Source organism: Pleuronectes platessa, chromosome 1 (assembly GCF_947347685.1).
Source record: "Pleuronectes platessa chromosome 1, fPlePla1.1, whole genome shotgun sequence".
NCBI classification, from domain to species: Eukaryota; Metazoa; Chordata; class Actinopteri; order Pleuronectiformes; family Pleuronectidae; genus Pleuronectes; species Pleuronectes platessa.
This window is the reverse complement of record NC_070626.1, coordinates 6,074,418-6,095,734: the sequence shown is the minus strand read 5'-3', so window position 1 is coordinate 6,095,734 and position 21,317 is coordinate 6,074,418. Positions and strand designations below refer to the sequence as shown.

Below are 21,317 nucleotides of genomic sequence, written 5' to 3'. Positions count from 1 at the left end.
TTTTCCACTGGTGCAAATAATTTCAAATACCAGGTTCTGACCACTCCTTCAATGTTTCATTGAAATGTAGAATATCAGACAATGCTAGAGTGGTTGAGTTGAAATTTCAAGAAGTACAGAAACACTTGTTATTCATAACAAAAATTCTTATTTTTATTTGCTATTTCATCACTAAAGAAAGGTGAGGTGTGAGGCAGTAAAACCAAACCTAACAGATGTGTTGTTGAGATATAAAATGCAGAAAGTTTATTAAATCAACACAATATTTGGTCAGCTCATCAGATAGAACTGAAAGTGATGATCACTGCCAATAAATCCTTGTCCTGTCGATAACAAACCTGATTCATGTGAACATGTTCTCTCAACCACAGCGAGAGAAACTCAACAATACAAACAGATAACAGTGATGAAGTTCAAGGTCTCAGACAACCGTTACACAAAGATTAGATAACTTTTTTATGAGGCAGGTCAAGTCTGTGGAGCCAACAGTCCTTTGGTTCCTTTAGGTCAGTAGAGGATAACAGCAACAATCAGCTTTTATTGGGATTAGTCATTTAATTATAATTAGCCAAAGCAATGAAATATCTGTATCATAGTATACCCGAGTGCAATGAGACACTTAATTATCATTTTTGAAACTGGAACCAGTCATGTTTTGGTCATGGTATGATGAATGACTTCAAACTGTAAAAAAAAGTATTACTTTTTTCTTTTATTAACTTGACTAATAATTAATCAAGTTAGCATATAACCAATATCAAGTTATATTATGGGAATGTCACAGTGTTGTGCAGTCTACTACAGAAGTGGTTCTGTTGCTAGGAATGATTTTAGCTTAAACTGGTTAAAATTGTGCTTTGTCTCACAAAAAAAGATTGTAGAGCTTTTAAAAATGAGCTTAACTGTACTAGTTGTCATATCATGAAGAAAAATACAGTGGCTGAGACATCTCACACAAGCACATTAAAGGAAAACACAGGTACGGAGGCTTGGAGCACCGGAAAAGGAAGAACACAAACATTTTGAGTTAACTCTTCAGTGTGTTTCAAGCACTTGTCCCGGAACACCTCAGATACACCACCACTACATTTTAAACTAACTCTGCTCGTTTCATTGTCAAAACCAAATAACTCCCTTCCGCTTTGGTTCTGTTTTTGTTGTGTGGCTTCTGTAGTTGTGTTTAGGCTTTTAAGTTTGTGTTATCCATAAATTTGTTTGTGTAAGACTTCCCAGCCACAGTAGAAAGCAGCAGAGTTGTTCATCAAACTGCCTTTACCAAGGCAGACAAATAAACTGTACTGTACCTCTATGTACGTACAGCAGTGATGAAAACACATGAAATGTATCCAAATGACAGCATGTATGTTAAGTATAGGGGTTGTGAGTTCTTGATATGAATAAAACACACAAACACACTGTTCCTTAATCCCTCCCTCTCCCCCTCCTCCCCTCTAAAACACTCCAGGAATCAGCCGATAAGGCACAGCATCTGTGTAGCGTTTCCAGTCCTTACCGTACTTGCTGCTGCAGCGGTGCTCGTCACGCACACAGCGGTGCACTAGCAGGATGGTCATGTAAACGATGTAGAAGTAGGGCAGAAAGTGGCTAAAGCCACAGGCTGCACAGTAGGCCAGAGAGCCCATCAGGTCGCCTGTGTAGTTTAAGTGCCGGGCCACGCCCCAGAAGCCAGAGGTCATGAGCTTGCTGTGGTGAAGGCCACCGTCTGCGGAGTAGTACGAGCACTCGATGTATGTTGGCTTGCTCCCCCAGATGGAGCAGGCTCCCTCTGTGCGGCGGAACAGGTCCTTCTGGTGGTTGGTGGTGCGGAAGATGTAATAACCGACAAGGCCCAGCAGGAGGACAGCCAGGGCATGGGTGTTAGAAAGCTGGACTGGGTGGTACACCAGGTACAGACCCTGGAGAGACAGAAACACATGTATTTACACTCATTATTGCTTAATTCATCTATAATGTGTGATTTAAACTACATGCATAAATGTCCTTTTGTGTAGATGCTTAAATTTCAAGGCTAAGGTGGATAAACAAGATTCAAGTTCGATTCAACTACAAATCAACACTAAAGTTTTGAATTGTGATATCATCTGACTCTTAAATAACCTGTTTCCCTGATATCAGACAGGTATTTACACAAGATGCAGCTGAGAATCACTAAACATGTGACATCAGTGTTATTACTGTGTTTGTGTTAACAAATGTAGTATATGGTTGTTACCTGCAGTGTGTAGAGGTATGGTAGCCACACACAGTCTCCCCAACCCAGATACCATCCAAAGTGGTCATGGCAGATGTCAATGGTTTTCAGGTACCAAGCCTCGTTCCAGAAGAAATCCAACACATAAATGGCCTATGAGAAAACACAGACATAACCATAATAAAGGTATTAGTAACTGACTAGTCTACTGACTAATTGAGCTGTGTCCTCCATCTCGATGATCTTCAACATTCAACATTTAGTGGCAAATGTAAGAGGAGTTGGGGAGGATAAGCACACTCCACACCTAAGTGAGATAACATTACATTATAAACAACTGGTTAATAGCACATGATTAAGGTCAAAGACTCAAAGCCAAGATAAGAAGTAAAGATGAAATTGAGCTGATAGAGTGTATGTAAAGAGGAGCTTCAATCCAGCTCACTTCTACTCCATGCCTCCTCCATGATGGTGGATGGGACATGGACCAAACTAAAAGGTCAAAGTACACATTAATTCGTTGTGAATGTAGGTTGTTCTTATTACACTAATCTATTTTCAAGTATTTCTCTTTTTCTGATAAGTTTGGTTTTAATTTGTTATTTGATGCTCTAAAAACAGGGGGAAACATTAAGATTGACAGCTGAGCCTGATTTACAATTAGTTGAGCCCATGTATTGGTGAGATCCCTGACACCACTCACCCATTCCATGATCACCACTGTGCAGACTGGATGCAAATTACAACCAGCGCAAGACGTCGGCTCCTGTGTCCCAGATTATTTTAGCTACTTTGGTACAATGAGAATAAGTGGAGCGACGTCATCCATCATTATCTACAGCCTATGGTTAAGTTCATCTTCAGTATCTTCCATGACAAAGCTTCCTCAGGATTATTAAACAAAAGTGGGTTAGACACCTTTATTCTAAATATAATTACTAAATATTGTCCTCACTCATCCTTACAGTTTTGTGAAAGCTGGTGAGAGGCGAACTCAGGCAGCAGCTGAGGTCTTATGCAGAAGGTTTTAATGTAGACTTGATGCATCAAGGAGACCAGAAGGTGGAACAATATACAAACGCTAACAGAGTAACATGAGCAATTGTCAACCCCAAGTCTGAATATGTCTCCCACAGCATCCCAGTATATATCCCTTTATTTGCATCACCCAGTATAAAAGCACATCCATGAATGGCTTGAATTGCTATCACTCTCTATTTTACATGTAGGTGTTCGCATCCTATTGGATAGTTAGCCTGAGGTATTCCTAAATCACGTTGTGTCCTTACGTCTTGCCACTGGTGAGATACGCAAAAGAGTTAAAGTTGGTGAGAGCTGGAGTTGATGCCTCCCTGTGTGGGGCATCTGAATAAGTAATGAAAGTCCATGAGCGTAGACACTACAATGTACTGTTAGTTGGTCCTTCTATCTATAACCGGACCTTAGGTACTCCTTGGAGAGAAGGGAGTGTGTCTGGAATTAGACAGGATGTACAACAAATTCCTCAGAACTTACCTGCAGTACATTGACCAGAATCATAGAGTTGGTGACTTGGCCGTACAGCTCTTGTTGCTTGGCCATGTAGGACAGATTGATGAGGGTCCAGGCTATAATGCCGGGTCGGCCATTGAAGAACAGCTTGAAGTCAAACCACTTGCCAACGCGAGGGTTGAACTCGATGCCCATCATGTAATTGTAGAATATGTTCCCTGTGAACTTGCTGTCAAAGTACAACGTAAACAGGGAGGAAGACAAGTGGATAAAGTTATGTATCAATGCAAACTAGATTAACTTAAAGATTTTATAAAGTATTGAGAAGATGTAGATTTTAGTTTTACTGTAATGTGGGGTGCAGTCATCTTGCCCCATCAGTATCAATACTCACCAGTCCTGAGAGTTGGTGGGGAAGAAGTGGGCCTTAAGGAAAGCAAAGGTTGAAACAGCATAGCCCAGTATGTTGGCACACCACATCAGAGGGATCCAGTTGTCGAAGATGATGGTGGGAGAAAACCAATGGAGATAGTGGGCATTGGCAATCCACAGGACATGAGTGATCAGCCAGCACTGCAGCCCATTGATCTCATACTTGTTAATCAGGCCTAGGAAACAACACAGGAAGGTGGATTTTTAGATTTATTAGCTATATACTGCTATTATAATGAATGTCAATCATGTTTTTTTTTAAAGTGATCAAATAAATAAACGTCTACATGTCATGTGCGTGCATTATGAGGAGGCTGCACATAAATGTAGAATAAAGGCATTGTACTCTAATATAACTTAGCACAGACACTTGTGGCCTCATTCCTTACAACAGATATTTATTTTTAATGGAGACAGTGTTGTATTGTGGGTTATATGTAGCAAATTTATGTTGCTCGGCCAGCAAGTATTTTCAAGCCTGAGTTTATCCGCCTTTAAATAGTTTGTTTGATCCATTTACACCTTCAGTCACTGAATGCTGTTGTAACGTCACAGAAGAAATCAATCATGAGGAATGAAAACGAGTTATTGTCGTCTCCTGACTTCTTTAGTGCAGAAATGAGCCGGACTGCAGAAAATCTGTCAAACTACGTCTGTCACAAATTATGAGCTCAGAAAGTCTGAAATCATAGATGTCTATATTTGTAAAGAATGTCTGTTCATAACAATGCCGGGCTGATTCAGGATATTTTTACACTGTCTTTAACATGGCAAGTGAGGTTTTTATCCCTGACAGACGTTTGCACTCTTCGAGCTCCCTCCAGTTCAAACACATGTTGGACTGATTAGCATGGTTTATGTGTGTTTATTACCAGCAGGAGTTCGTGCTCCATCCTGCACTCCCCCAACGAAGCCAGGAATAAACTTATGGACAACATCAGGAATACACATGTACAGGAACAACTGTTGGACAAAGAGAACTTGTTTTAGCTGATTTGCATTTTCCGCATTTTGGTTACAGCCAGGTCCACGCTGCTTCTTTTCAATGCCATGCATTGCCTATTTATTCCTCCTAGTTTGAGCTCACTCCTGTCTCTTACCTGGAAGGCCACCCAGATTGCGTATATCTTGGCAGCTGTCCAGCTGAAGGAGGGTGAGTTGGCCCACATGGAGAGCAAGGTGGTGTCTTTATGGTACAGATCAACCAGAGGCTGGCTGATGGAGCACTGGTACTGATCACACGCCATCACAAAGTAGAAGACAATGAAGGGGGCAAAGCAAAGGAGGCCGATCACGGCAATCAGGGAAAACCAGTCCACCTCCCTGAGGACGAGTCACAGAACAACAAACAAATACAGTATAAAGACAATGTACTGAACAAATGAGTGAAACATTTCAGTTTGAATCCATTACACAAATACAAATCTCTAAGTGTTCGGTAGGCACTGTGTATTAAACAGAACTTTGTTACACCGGACAATTCTGACCTTTTTGACTGTCATAGCAAGAAATGCACGAGAGTATTACAAATAACATTTAACTACCAGCATGCTGCACAATATAGTCCCGAGATAATGTTAGTACACCTCTGTTGCCAATTTACAAAATAACCAGCTTTAAGTGAAACATTATTCAGTGATAGACAGAGATACAGCACACTTCTATGCTTTTTGAATTGTAAACTACTCTTTGGTGAAGTATATTAATATTGGTTTTAAAATCCCATATATTATCATATATATAAAAAAATCTTTACTTTGTTCATACACTATTTTAAGCCATTTTGGATTGTTTGAAGCTGGTGTGGGGTCCACAGATTTAAATGTCTCGATTTCATGACAATTCAATTTCATGAGTGAGTGAGAATAACAATGTTACAATCCTTATAATATTTATATTAACATTTCTGTACCAGTACTTTTTCGCCCATTATCAGCACATTATTACAAAATCATGATCATTCTGATCATGATTCTGTTGCTGTAATCATGGTATGAAATTTGTATACAGTTTCATTAGCGTTCTACCTTTAAGCTCATCTCTTGCCTGTCATACCCATATAGATATGTATAGCAGCATGTACTGTATTTGGTTATGTCAGTGTTTGTCAGTCCTACATAAATCAACAGCTACAGAATGACTCTTCTGAAGGTTTGTGCAGATGTTCAGGTTCCTCTCAATTTCACATATCCTTTGGAAATTCCTCAACATTTACTTGAGATTGGCAAAAATCGTTATGGTATTCATGAATCCTCCATGAAGAATCCCGATGAGTTTGTGACGCTTTATACTTTGTGTGAACCCTTTGGCTGAAACCAGCCCTATAGCAGTCTGTGTCATATCAACTCACCATGCTCTCCCCCACTGTGCTGGCTGCTCCTTGTCTTCAGATGTTTTCCCATCGGCACTGGGCTGAGCTCGCCTCCTGGTGGCCTCCATAGCCACTGCACCGTTCATCTCTGGTGAAGGACAAAGTTATCAGGCTGAGTCAGTTATGCAGTGACACACTGCACTTTGTACACTTGTCCTGTTAAAACAGTGCAGCGTTCACCAACAATAGTGTACCAGTAACATGCAATGGTCAAACTAAGGATAAAATGGATGTTATCCAAAGAAAAGCAGCTTGACCTGGCTCATTTATACGAGATAAGAGACTGAAACCACCACATTTACCATTTATTAACTAAAATATATGTAATCATGTATACTTGCACTCACTCCCATATTAATATATAATGCAAACGGGTTGTTCTCTTCATCTGCATATCGTGAATATGTGACGACTCTCAAGTCCTGTTCAGGATTTGCTGTTTGAAGAAATACAAGCCCGTCCAGTTGCCTGTGTACAAATGTACTACTACATGTCCTCAGGGTTGTCTGAACTTGCAGAACCTATTCTTCTGCAGCCACATCCGCCTCTTGCCCAATGTCCATTTGCAGCCTGGTTGTTTTTTCCAGCAGCAAATATAACAAGAGGAGAGGAAGTGGGGGAGGAGGAGGGAGCAACCCGTTGACTTGAGCTTCAGTAAAATAAATATGTACATGCTCAACATCGTGACTTTTGGCAACGTTTCACCTACTAAATATCCGTGAACTAACCACCAGGAACAGAACGTGCGACACCCTCTGTTTGCTGCTACATAACAGTGTCTCCACATATGATACACATACTAATACTACGTTGTACGACATGTTGTATATGCAGTATTGTGATGTGTATGTGTACTCACCTGTGAAGTCACACACTCGCAGTGGAACAAGCGGCTCCTCTCTTCAGGTGCAGCAGTGGATCAACCTCATCACATAACAGCAGCCTGCACGCTCCGCCCATAACGCCATCACGTATTAGACTACAACCAATAGCGTGCCGGCAGAGGAGGGCCTGGGGAGCGGTCCCTGGCCTCTGATTGGCTGCGCCTGCCTGGAGCCACCTCACAAGGTTGCAGGGTGTATTGAGTGACAGGGAACATTATGAAAGTCCCCACCATCATTAAAGACAAATGAAATCACCATCTTCCTGAGCACATTACAACAGATGTGTGTTTGTGGAGAGAAATTCTCTGCACAATCTTTTAAAATGCTGCTAAAATATCATTCAAATAAAGAAAATCATTTGAAGAAAAACAATGGAACGGTTTCAACGTATTGAGTCATATTAATGTTATGATGCCTATACATGTGTAATTGATTGCTTATGTGATCTGTGAATAGAAAGGAAATAAAAAAAGGGCACGAAAAGGGCAGGTAATTTAATTATATCTCCTTCCTGTTCCTTTTTTATTAATGGAAAGTATGTGTGAAAGTGTATTGTTCTATATTCTTCTTTTTTTTTTTTAATAACCCTAACAATGATTGAGATTAACTCAAACTAATCTAAACTAAAATAAAATCAGATCAATTTTAAATTAAATATCTACTTTTGGTTACAGCTACTACTACTGCTACTACTACTACTACTACTACTACTACTAATACTAATAATAATAATAATAATAATAAGTTGTTGTTATGTTTATGTCAGTAAAATGTCATAATAAAAAGTTGTGTGTTTTTAGGAAGAAAAAATTTGGATAAAAAAGTAGCGTCTAACTCTTTGAGACATGTTTAGAGGGATGTTCAGGTCAACTCAAACTAGAAACACATAATATCAACAAGTGGATTCATGACCCTGAGCACATATCCCTAACACAAAGCACAAAAAGGTCAGCGTGAGGCCCAGTGGTACTCTCCCTCTGGTGCTCTGTGAGTACTGATGCAGGATTAGATCGGTCCTCACAGGAGACTGAAGGTAATGGAAGTTACATTTTGTCATGGGTGGATGAGCAGTTATTTACTTTTTGTTTGTTTCCCTATACTTTTCATTCTGCACCACTCTTATAAAAAAAATGCTGCAGCTACCGAACATCTTGTGCTAGGTCCTGTTTATAGGTGCATGTACTTAAGCTGACCACTAGAGAACAGCACTGTAACAGACCCCGGTGCTCGCGTAATAGTTTTTTTTAAACCGCTGCACGAGTGAAGTGACAAAAGTTAAATTCTGTGCAACACCAGCACCAGATCTTACCATGAGGGGGATGTGCACAGAATCTGCTCCTCTTGAACTGTTTGTTTACAGCAAGGTAAACAAGCTGCCTTTCAAAGTCCTCCAGAAGAGAAGGACATTTCTTTCTGCCAGCTTCAAAATTTCAGTTTCATCATGTCATAAATTGCCTTTCAAAATCAGTTTGAATAAAGTCTTGCATATTGTTTACCGACATGCTCAAATTATTTTAAACACATGCGTGTGCCTGGATAGAATCATTTTGCAGGTAAATGGACAAGGTGATATTCAACCTGAGTTGGATCCTGATATCAAGTACAATTTAAATGATCTCATGATTATTCTGCCAAACAGGAAGAATTACATTCAAGTCTACATGAAACAACAAGTGCTGTGTTTTGAAGAGATGAATTCTTTCAGCAAAGCTTTAGAAAAAAAACATGCAGAATAAAACCATAATTGGGATATAAAAATAAACTACAACCAATGTTTAAACATAATTTTATTGTTTAATATACATTAAAGTTCTTGTACATAATGAAAAGAAATGGCTGTTAGTGTGAAGATATCAACCTTCCATTTAGAGAAATTTTGGACATTTGAGAAAACCTACACCGTTGCTCTTGCTCTTGTTGGAACAAGAGCACCATGTTGTGTTGACCACCATCTAAATCTGCATATTCTCAATATCATTTGGACTGAATAATGTAAAATATGTTTGTGTGTGTGTGTGTGTGTGTGTGTGTGTGTGTGTGTGTGTGCGTGTATATATGGAGACTGGCAGTTCTGTTTATTTTTAAAGTCCCTCCTGAACATTAAACAGGAAGAGCCAAAACTACACTGGACTGGACTGAGACTGCAGGGAAAGGTGGCCTGCCTTGACTTTGCTGACCACTCTGTCTCTCATACAATGTACAGGAACGCCTCTGTAGGAGAGGACATCCTCTGCTTCACTATTAAAGCCAGACTACAGGTGTTGCCAACTAAATACAATCTTGCATTGTGGTACCCTAATAATCATCACCCACACTGTATAATGCATTCTAATCCCAACCAACATTTAGAATCCATTGCTCATATTGTTAATGGCTGTAATAAGTACAAAGAACTCTATATTGCACGCCATGGCCGCATTGTCGACCTCATTTCTAGAACTGTTAAGGGAGTATTCCCCCCAAATGTGTCAATTGTCAAACACTCTCGACTAATGCCAGATTGGTTTAACAGTTCTGATGATGTGTTCTGTAACATCCCTAACACCCCTGATGTTGTTTTCTTGGACAAGGTTAAAAGGGAGGTAGTAGTCCTTGAGGTAGCCTGTGTCTATGACCTCTATATGGACATAGCCTTCCTTGACAAGTTGACCAAATACCAGCCCATTGCTGCTAAAATAAGAGACCTAGGCTATACATGTAAGCTGGTAATATTGATATTTGGAAGTCTGGGGCATGTCCATAAGCTTTCGGTCAGTGGACTACGACTGGCAGGACTTTGTAAGACACGATCTAAACAACTAGCAAAGTTCTGCTCTGTATCAGTTGCTATAGGTAGTCTTGCTGTTTGGCGTAGGAGATGTTTCTTGTACCCATGAGTCACTAAGCTGTATTCAACCCCTGAGAAATGTTTGAATCCTTTTTGTATGAATATGATTGGTGGATTCAAATAAATTATTTAAATGTGTGCGTGTATATATGGAGACTGGCAGTTCTGTTTATTTTGACATCCCCTTTGGCATGTGTTGAAATATGAACAGTTGATTTGGGGTATTCTCTTTGCACTAAACTGCCTCTAATATCAGAAGTGGGGATAAATTCCTGTCTCATTACTCATGGCTTTTTGTGCCAAGTTTGACATTCCACCATTGAATTATCCTTTCATGAAATCAAAACCAAACTGCTTCTGCCAGAAAGAAATGTGGCTGTCATAACCCTGGCTTGATGCTGCAAAGGTTTAAGTATAACCTACTTGTATATCGAGTAAATCAGTCAAATGAAAGAATACAGAAGAAATTTGTCCTGATTGCGTTCTTCTCCAGATTTACTGGTTCCCTAAATGAGAGCGCCTCTTCAGCCTCTTCAAGCATCACCCCTCATCATCAAATGGACTCTATCTCTCTCGCTGATATTTTCCTTTTATTGCTCTTTAAAAATTCTGCTTTAATCTCGTTCCCATTTTCCCTCTGCCATTCTTTGTGTTTTTGTTTATCACCACTTTTCTCTGTCTGTCTCCACAGTCTCTACTTTGTTCCTCTTCTCCCCTTCCTCTTTCCTACCCTCTTTGATCAGATGCCTTGTTGCTGCGCTGTATCCAGACACTGTGATGTATCTGGGCCAAGCAGCAGACAGCACTGCTATACACAATGCGTCTGAGACAAAGAGGAGATTTTGTGCTGTTGCTACTTTGTGTTACCTTGTGAAACTTGATGTGGAAAAATGCACACATCTTCTCTCAGGGAGCTTGTTTTAATGAGTTTTGTTATTCTGGTTTCAGGATTCAAGTAGATGGTTCAGATTGTAATCCTACTCCATAAGAATCACATCAAGGTGTCTGGAAAGAGGAACTCACACAGATGTCTGAGTTATTCTAAGTTATTCTAAGTTTTTTTAAATCCAAAAATGTAAAAACAGCCAATGGTTAAGAATGTATTGGCATTAAGTAAAACACATTACTGTCCAGACACAATAAGAAGTACATAATTAATATAGAGGTCATTAATAACACTGACATTGCGTGTGCATGTGTGTATGAAGTGTAAAATGGACAGTACCTATTCCCTCCAGGGAAATCTGGCATCATGAGTTTAATGAAACAGTGATGGTAGCAGACAGTGATTTATGATTCAATAAAAATTGTATTTCACGGTTTGGATGATTAATTTACCTCATATCATGATAACCTGATGTAACTCTCTCTCCCATTGTTTCCGTCACTGTACACATTTATTCACACATAGCGGTTCCTTCAGAGCAGATGTTTGGATCTTTCATAACCTGAAAAATACATTTATAGTTTACAGACATGTGTTTCATTGATTAATTTGAATCATTGTCTCTTGCATTAACTTGTGTAAAGTTGTTCTGCATGTTCTTTCTGTATGCATGTCTGTGATGCACCTTGTAAACCTGAAAAGTGCAATATAAAACCATGTATTATGTATTATAATATAATGGTTGGTTGGATGGTTGGTAGGTATGTTTGTAATTAAGATAAAACAAAAAAATAACTTACGGGACTTCCACAAAACTTGGTATAAGGATGTGGTATGGGTCAAAGAAGAAGTCATAAAAATGTTGGTGCAGATCAGGGGGAAGATCCAGGACTTTTTTGTTTGACATTGTGAGATAGGGCATGGTGTCAGGAAGCGTATGGCGCTGCAGAGAATGATGTCACACGGGCTCAATCTGATGCTACGTATTTAATAAATGATTTTGTGAAATATTCAAAAACATTTCTGCTTCTGCTGCCTTCCGTGACACATGATTCTCGCTGTCTGACTTCCTCAAGCAATATTTCCCCATGACTCTACCATTGCATACGCTGCATAGACTGTGACAGTGACACCTGCTGGCGATTAATTGATACCACTACCTAAAAATGACACCAGCACTGAAAAGCACAATGCAAATTTTAACTGAAATTTGGAACATGACCATATTCAGGTAACGTGTTAAGCTTGTACAACCAAGGCTGCATTACGGTGCCCCTGCTTGAAGGCTTCATCATGAACCGTTTACAGGGCAATTACTTTGAAACGCTTCTCTACCAAATCTTTGTGTCGATTGATGAGCAGGCATTTGTATCAGGCTGGCAAACGTGTTGGAGATTGACTTGGATTTAGTGAAGGTCTGCGGCTGCTTGGCATTGGGTGAAACCATGGGAGAAACCAGTACATTGACCTGATGAACCAGTGCAGGTCTTCCAAAAACTTATTCAGCAGGAGATAGGCACGGGACCTGTTAGCAGCCAAACCAGTGAAGAGCTCTGTGGAGCCGTGGTTGGTTGGTTCACCAAGGGAAATATTAGGATCTGTTCTCCAACAAAGAAGAAAGCAATCGCTAAGTTGATAGATTCTGGTCCTTGCCTGGCCAGGTCTCTGGAGTACAATGTTGTTTTAAGCTCGTTCAATAGCTAACTTCATTGGCTACCAAGACCTTCACAGTGAAAAGACGACATTACAAGCAGCTGTTGAGACGACAACAGCCAGCCTACAGAGCTACACCAAGAGTTAAGTGGCTAACAAAGGCTATGTGTCACACCAGAATTAACCCTACCCTAACCCTAATGGAAGAAATGGACAATTCTAGGATATTGTGTTAGGTTGTTCCCGTAAGTCTAGCGCATCATCCAGATCACAGGCTAGTTTAGCGGTTGCCATTGTTGGGAGCAAAAGGAAAATATATATTCTGACTCCTATTGCTGGTTTAGACCTGTCTGCTGGAGAAGAACAGGGGAAAATAATCAAAGCAGTCAACATAGACATCCAGGAGCTGGACTGACAAATTTGAAAGAAAAAAAAACCTCATCCTCAAAGAAATGTAGATGCTTTAGAGAGAAGAGGAACGCAAACAGCTTTTAAAGGAACATTTCTTCTGCTACCGCTGCTGCTCCTCTATGGATCATCTCACCAGGAACCTCTCAGCTGACGTCAAATGTATGGAATATGGGAGCAGTGGTTATTTGACAGAGCTCAACCAAGGACAATTTGTCTGGAAACCTAAGCCGTCCCCTTCCGCTTCAGAGCCTGGAAGAGAGGAGAACAAAGTGGAAATCCAGAAGGTCACGTCAAGGTAGACACAAGTGTGTGGTGAAGGAGTAAGCTCAAGAACATGCTCTAAGATATAACTTGTAAGTGTTTTTCCAGCCGGCCACACAGAGAAGGGGCAGACAAAATGGATGCAATGCTGGATTAGCAAAGCAACTGCTCCTTGGCACTCTCCAAGTTCTTTGAAGTCTTCAAAATCTCATGGGCCTCTTACCTGTACATATTGGAACCATGTGCTAGACTAAAAGAGAAACCGGGAGGACAGCCTGTGGGTTCACTGTAGAGTCAGCAGACAAGAGATTACACTTCCCTCTACCCACACTGCTAGTGTACAACCAAGTTCCCAATAACAGCTCCGAGATACTTACCCCGAGCGCAGCACACTTCGCCGACGTAATACCACCCCTCGATCCGGATGCCAAACATGCACCTCCTACCTGGCAGAGACATTCTCAGGGTCCTTAAGGTCCGTTAATAGATAAGTGGTCCAGGCAACGCACCATTCGCTGAAAGGCTGGACTGAGGATGGGTTGTTGTTGACGGGTTATTAGGGTTGTTGTTAAGAAGCTTTGTTGACTGTGAGTTTTATGTTGATGATGCTCTAAAATCCTTCGACACTAAGGAAAAAACCATCAGTTAACTCAGAGTGTATACCGAAAATGCTTGCAGCTTCTAACCTCAAGTTGCAGAAGATTGCATCAAATTGAGGCATTCCCACCTGAGGATCGCTCGAATGATGGAATGAAGGAATACCTAGAACTTTTTGCTGATGAGCTACCCAATAAACGTAGCCTTGGGTTGTCCTGAAACATTCACACAGATGCTTTCATGTTCCAGATCGCAGGTGATCAGAAGCTGTTTACCCGCAGAGGAGTATTGTCTATGGTGAACAGTCGTTATAACCCCCTTGGGTTCCTTGCACCAGTCTCCGTGTGTAGAAGGCTGATACTCAGAGGGCTAATGTGCAAAGAGAGTCTCTCTGCACAATAGGATCCAACGCATCCATCAGTCGACATGTCCGGCCAGTGGAAGGATATCCATACAGATCTAGATCCAGTGGACGCTGGATCAAAATCTGAGACACCAGCTCTCCTTAACAGTAAATCATCGCTGAGTGGAGTGGCCTTTCTTAAGAAGGCGTCCTCGAAACCAACCTAAGTCTGAAGAGACTTACGACCTCATCGCCTCAGCCTTCGCCTCTAAGGTATGGCCTGAAGTGACAACGGGTCTCACACTGATTAGCAAACACCCGGTGCACCCACAAAGCTTTAAACACTCCAGTGTCCCCCTCTTGAGGGTTTGACCTTTTCAACTGGCACATGAAAGAGTTGGAGAAGGAGTGAGCTATGTGAATCAAATGTGCCACTGCTGTGACAAGGATGTTATACTTTGAGAAGCGTATAAAGCTTTGTGGGTGCACCGGGTGTTTGGTAATCAGTGTGAGACCCGTTGTCACTTCAGGCCATACCTTAGAGGCGAAGGCTGAGGCGATAAGGTCGTAAGTCTCTTCAGACTTAGGTTGGTTTCGAGGACGCCTTCTTAAGAAAGGCCACTCCACTCAGCGATGATTTACTGGGAGAGCTGATGTCTCAGATTTTGATCCAGTGTCCACTGGATCTAGATCTGTATGGATGCACCTCATTTACAGTATGTGTTCTGTTTAACTATGTGACAGCTCAACGTTGTGGTAGATGACCATATTCAGGCAACTTATTTTGCTTCCTGCGTCCCAGGACTGTAGGTGTAAATCCTTCCGGTGCAGTTCATGGTTTGTTTTTATTTGTGTTATTTACAGACGTAAGCTCTTTGTATTAGGTGTGAAAGTTGACATCCTCTCCCCAGAGTTTTTTGGAGTGTCAAGCTGATTGGATAGCTAGCGAGACCTTCACAGCTATTGTAGTAAGGACAGTAATGTACAGAATGTATAGTTTGAAATAAGAAATAAAAAATGTCTTCATCCCACTTTATTATTTCTGCCATGACCGTCATGTATTCCACCTTGTCCATTTATTTGTTTGTTGTAGGATCAGTATACCACAAAAACTACAGATTGAATTTCCACAAAAGTAAAATTTTAAACTGTGTTATTATAGTGATGAGAATATGTTGAACAGAAAGAGCAGCCAGCAGCACAAAGGTCCTGTCTCACAATTACATGAGTTATATACGCGTTATGGTACATTGTTTTAAATACAAACAGCCTGATTATTTTGAGTATTTCTTATTGGGACATTGTCACAAATATGCAGTTCATGACTTCTTTAACCAGGTTAATAAAAAACAATATGGCATTATTATCATGTGCAGGTAGGTCTGTCTTATGCGTGTGTGCATATTTTTGTGTGATCAATATAAAAGGAGCTGGCAGTGGTTGTGGGAATGCATAGCACATATGTGGGTGGGGGTGCAGGTAGCCTGACAAATCTCACCCTAATCAGCTCCCCTGGGATGGTGTAGCTCTGTCTGTGTGCATAACACTGTATGTCTGAATCTATGAATATTATGAGTGTACATGTGTGATTAGTAGTGTGCATGGTTGGTGTGTGACTGTGTGTATTTGCCCCTTTGTCGGTGTTTAAGTGTCCTACGGATACGAGGGTCTGCGCTGTATCAGATACACAGCGCAAGTTGGCTCTTAAATAATTTACGATAAATGAAAGTGAAAAATTAATGAGGGAGCAAATCCTCTCTTCTGCAACCCCCCCTCCTTCTGTCCTGATGTGGATGTCTTTCTCCTCCACCACTCACCACTTTGTTAGCTTTGTCATCAACATTAAGATTGATGAATCTGTACACTTCTCATTGTCTACTTACTGAAAATTATTTACATTTCTGTGACTGTTCCCTCACATCTTAAAAAATTTGATGCAGTTCAATGTTCTTGGTGTTGAGGCCCTAGTGTAAGAGGAGGAATGTGAGAGTTTGATGTGTGAATAAAGAAAATATATGAATAAAATGATACATTTCTATGTGTTGTCGGTTACTTCTCTGGTTGTTAAAATGTTTTAATGTATCATACTGTATCATTGTATACTGTATGTACATTTGAAAAAGGTCTGAAAATGTACAGTAGTCCTACAAAAAGATTATAAATTCATAAAAAAAACAGTCATGTGATACATGTGCAGGATCTCTGACATAAATTGTCATTGGTATATATTCCAATAAACTTAACCAAAATGTATATTTTTGGGGTGGCTATAGGAAGAAACCAGAGTAGTCAGAGAAAACCAATTTTTTAGGGAGATATATTTTTCCATATTGTGGTTGATATTGACCTTTGATCTTTGATCATCAACAAAAAAATCATCTGGAGATACTCTCCCAAATAACACTCCCCCAAGAATTTGTAATGCATGTATCAGAATGTAGGTAGTTTTCAGGATATACATGATAGGAGCGTGGAGGCTAATGTGTGTGAGAGCAGACTGACAGGATGTGAAATGGAAGAAAAACAGGGCACCTCATGGGGCCTGCAGAGAGGTGTCCATATGGGCATCACGATGAGCCACAACACTGTGATTTATTCAGAGAAATAAGAAACACAGAGGAGCTTGAAATAGGGCTCACAGTGTTGTTTAAAAAGAAATGTGTTGCATCATCACTTATGATCTGCTTAAATTTAAAGCTTGATCTGTGTGTTTGACAGAGGAGGTTACATTATTTATGTCTTTATTTGACTATGTTCAGGAAGTTTGTTTTAAATAACACAATAAAGTGCATTTACAGTGTTGTACCATAAGAAACAAACCTTTGTCATCATGTCGCCTTCAATGTCTCGATTCTATGAACAGCTAGTTCTTCAGTCTATAACTGAACCAACTTACCCATTAACATGCTTTTACGCCCTCATCCAACTGAATTGTCATTGGTCGGTTATGCTCATGAGGAGAAGAGAGTTAAATCAACTCTCCAGGATTAAATCTGGACGTTTCTAAAAGCCAGGTCTAAGTTATAACTGTTCTCAGTCTGTTCTGAAGTAATTGACACAATGTTGAAAAATTCAGTGCAACTGCATTTTGTTGCACATCAAAACAGTCTTTGCAAACAGCAGCTTATGTACCAAAGATAAACAAACATAACATCTTCTACAAACGGTCAGCTGACATGTCTGTTTTAGGATGCTCTGTCAGCTGTGTGTTAAGGCTCACAGCCTTTTTATATTTAACAGAATATTTCCATTGTTTGTTCTCTTCATTAAGTTTTTATTTTATTAGCCTGTATTTAACCAGGTGAGTGCCATTAAGATGAAACATCTCTTTAACAAGGGAGACGTGGCCAAGAATAGAAGCAACACAGTTTCAAAAGTAGAAGTTATGGACAGACAAACACTTAAATAGCAAGATTAAAACTTGATCATATCAAACACCTCATGACCTGGACACTAGAGTTTGCCACAGCTGTAAACGTACTCAAGGTTACTGGGCTTTCAAGCTGAAAATGAGTCTGTAACTTATAGCGTGCATTAGGTGCCGAAAACTTAACTATGATATTAGAATGTACTGCAAATACTGGCCTTTTATTTTTATCTGTACGAAATTTAGGTTAATATGGATATTGGCTAGAGTGCACTGTGGCGGATTCAATTAACCTCAAGATAACCCTCATGAAGAATCTATTGCGTGAAATGTAGATACGTTAAGATTTTCATTGTTTGACCTCAGACTGACAGGATGAGAAGTCTCCTCATGCCTTCCTTCATGACTCATATTCACAACACTGCAAGTTTAATCACTTCCGCCATCACCAGTGTTTATCCCTCTTATCCTAAAAAGTTAAATGCTCCATCCATCCATCCATCAAGGGTGTTTTTTTCTTTGTAAATATTTATATCTGACTTAGATACAAATAATTTGTTAAGTTATACTCTTCACATTTCATGAAAATGTGTGTTTAAAACTTGCAGTGGTCGACTGACCAGACTGGTGTTTGTGTGAGCTTGTTTTATTACCTCTTTAGAAACTTTTTCAGCCTAAACACATCCTTGTCAAGACCAGTCCTCATGGGGTCCACAGTCCCCGGTCTCAATGAGGCTTAACATGATTTTTGAGTTCTGGTTAAGGTTAGCGGTCAGTTGTGAATTGTTTGTAGGTTAAGGTATGGGTTGGGCATGAATTGGTCATGGTTTAGGTTAGGGATATGGTTTTGCTTGGGCTGTCCACAATTAATTGAAGTATAAGTCTAGCTGCAAAAATGTGTGTGTGTATGTTTGTGCATCAGAGATTAAGCATATTTACAATAGCGGCACTATTTTAATAAGTATTTTTTAAATATGGAAGTTCTTCCTTGTCTACAAACATATTGTGTGTCTGTTTCTATGTGCATCTGCATCTGTGTAATTCTGCCTGTTGTGACGTAAGCATGTGTGTGTTTAGTCTGTGAGATGCGTCAGTAACTGGGGCAGAACTGATTGTTACTGATGGCTGTAGGCAAGCGCAGACCTACATTCTGCCTTGCCATACAGAGGAGGAGGGGTGCAGGAGGGTAATGAAAATCGGGGTCTCTCCTGTCCTCACCTCCCTCCTTTATCCCCCTCTTTTCTATGGCATCCTCCCACACTCCTTTCTCTTGTGCTGTCCAATCTTCGTTGGCTCCACTCTCTCTCTCTCCTCCGCCCTCTCCTCAGCTCTTCATCCTGTCTGCTGTGACACTTGACAGATACAGGGACTTGCTCAGCACACGCAGGGGAAGTCAATGTGGAACGAGAAAACTGTGATCAAATACAGAAAGTCGAGGAGAAAGACATGCAGCGTTTCTCCAAGTGTAGCTTCATAACCACATGACACGGACAGAGAAAGGTGCACACTGCTTTGAAATACATTTTAATAATTAGATAACAATTTTATAAGCATCATATCCACTGTCAACTTACAAACATTTAACATTTAGATTTAACATTTAGATTTAACATATATTTAGATTCACCATTTAGGTTTAATATTTGACGTTTAGATTTTATCGTAATATTTGGAGACAAAACTGGTTTGGGGCATAAAAATGTTTTTGCACAGGGACGGGCCCCATCTGAAATCTGATTTGCCCCTGAAGTCTCTCTGTCCTGTCAGTATTTTCTTTTAAAAACGTACAATACTAACAATGAAAATGACAATTCCGGGGGGGAAAAAATTCAACATGCAATAATTTTCAAAATATATTCAATGATATTTGCCTCAGAGCTACAGAACTAACAATAAACAAGGATTGACTTAGATTTGCACCCATATGGATGTTGGACATATTATTGGCCCCTCTGTTAAAATTTTGGCCAGTTTATGGCCCCTGATTAAAAAAAATCCTAGATCCACCATTGCTCCAGCATGATTTACGTCACGTTCATTCACCGGCCCAGCCTCCACATCTTGACTCTGTGTTTTGCTACGTAAAGTGGCCTCCCTGCTCTGGCACTGGACCTAAATCACAGGGTAAATGGAATATGGATTCGATTTCAGGCATACTAAACTGTGATCTCAAACAGCTGCTTCTTCTCACTTGCCCCGAAGAGTTATATCAATGTTTCTCTGTGAAAATACAGAACATTTTGAGACTGCATTGAGTTGTGTCTGCCTCTGGTATCTGACATTTACGGATATATCAAATCTGTAACTATGGTGGATTAAATGTTGTTCTATCTTCTCCTCTCTTCCATTCAAATATGTTGTGATTATATGTTGCTGACAAATGCAGCAGTATCAAGGGTCACGGCTGCTTTTAGTTCCTCTTTTAGTCAAACGAAACACTTCACTGTCGCCAAGTATTTGCAAATTGGGAAACTGTTGGGATTCAACCTTGTTGTGTAAAGTGCCTCACAATCATCTATCTATCACTCTTTTTGAAAGAACACTCAGCTGATGATCAATCAATTTCTGAGGAGAAAAGCTCACCAGAGTCTCGAAAAACGAGCAGGTTTTAGTTTCATGTACTGCCGAGCACAGTGATGGTGCAGAGGACTGTTCACATCTGATTTTCAGTGGACAACACTGGTTGCTCAAGTTCTGCTGTTTCCTCAAGAAGAAGAAGAAAAAACGCCTCGTCATCTTGTTTTATGGTCATATGACATCTGATCCCTGACCCCAACAAATGGGACATAGGGCCTGAGATTCGTTTGTGTGTGTGTATGTGTGTGTGTGTGTCTATATTTTGTTGATTTTTAAAGTTAAGTAAGTACAACTCCTGCAAAAAGGTTTGTTGAAATTAGCTCCAAATGTCAGTGATGCACTATGACTGTTCTCAAAAACATAAATAAAAGAGGGAAAAATCTGTAATTCTGGCATGTGGATAATTTGGGGTACATATAAATCTCAGAACTTCATTTCCTTTATATTTGACTCTTCAGGCAGGTCAAGGGCATTAGGAATCGGCTGCAAGTGGCATTTCACTGACACTTCAAGCCTTGTGGTGAAACTGAACAACCATCGGCTTATTCAAGCAACTTAATGAGGGTCTGCAAAGAGGCTGCGATGCATGTGAAGCAGAATTCTTCCAGATTATTTACAATGATTTTAATGTTATAAAGAAATGGCAGTAAAGGAGGAACTGTGGAAATCCGACAACATCTGGTAAACCTAAACTGCACATCTGCATATCTCCCATAAAACTGCAGAGGACCTGCAAGGAGGTTCAGCTGACACAGGCATGGTTCCACTGTGAAGCACTGATACGAACACGGGGTCTACATGGAAGAGTTGTAAGAATGAAACTTCATCTGTGACATCATCACAGTTGGATGTATGATGTTCGTAAAACATCTGGACATCAATGGATATGCACCAAATTACCCACGGCCCGGTACCGGTCCACACCCCGGGGGTTGGGTACCACTGGCTTAGTACATCCCACATTTTTCAACATAACCTCTTTAATATAACATTATAGTCATTATG

At 40.3% G+C, this 21,317-nt stretch overlaps 1 protein-coding gene across 1 annotated transcript; it reads right to left on the bottom strand.

Annotated features, from left to right (window-relative positions):
* Window positions 1–218: 218 nt before the first annotated feature.
* On the bottom strand, window positions 219–7,419 carry dhcr7 (7-dehydrocholesterol reductase). Its single transcript, XM_053423746.1, has 8 exons — window positions 7,366–7,419; window positions 6,486–6,592; window positions 5,236–5,458; window positions 5,008–5,098; window positions 4,098–4,311; window positions 3,728–3,932; window positions 2,234–2,365; window positions 219–1,916 (listed from the first exon to the last, which is right to left on the bottom strand). Exons 2-8 carry the CDS (start codon window positions 6,590–6,592, stop codon window positions 1,452–1,454), a joined length of 1,437 nt encoding a protein of 478 aa, XP_053279721.1. The 5' UTR covers window positions 7,366–7,419; the 3' UTR covers window positions 219–1,451.
* Window positions 7,420–21,317: the final 13,898 nt, after the last annotated feature.

Excerpts from the sequence above, each read along its gene's own strand:
- dhcr7 (XM_053423746.1), bottom strand. The coding sequence starts at position 6,592 with ATGAACGGTGCAGTGGCTATGGAGGCCACCAGGAGGCGAGCTCAGCCC. Across the intron at positions 4,312-5,007 it reads TGGAGCACGAACTCCTGCTG|GCCTGATTAACAAGTATGAG; the intron begins GTAATAAACACA and ends GTTGTTTCCTAG. Across the intron at positions 1,917-2,233 it reads CATACCTCTACACACTGCAG|GGTCTGTACCTGGTGTACCA; the intron begins GTAACAACCATA and ends CTGTCTCTCCAG.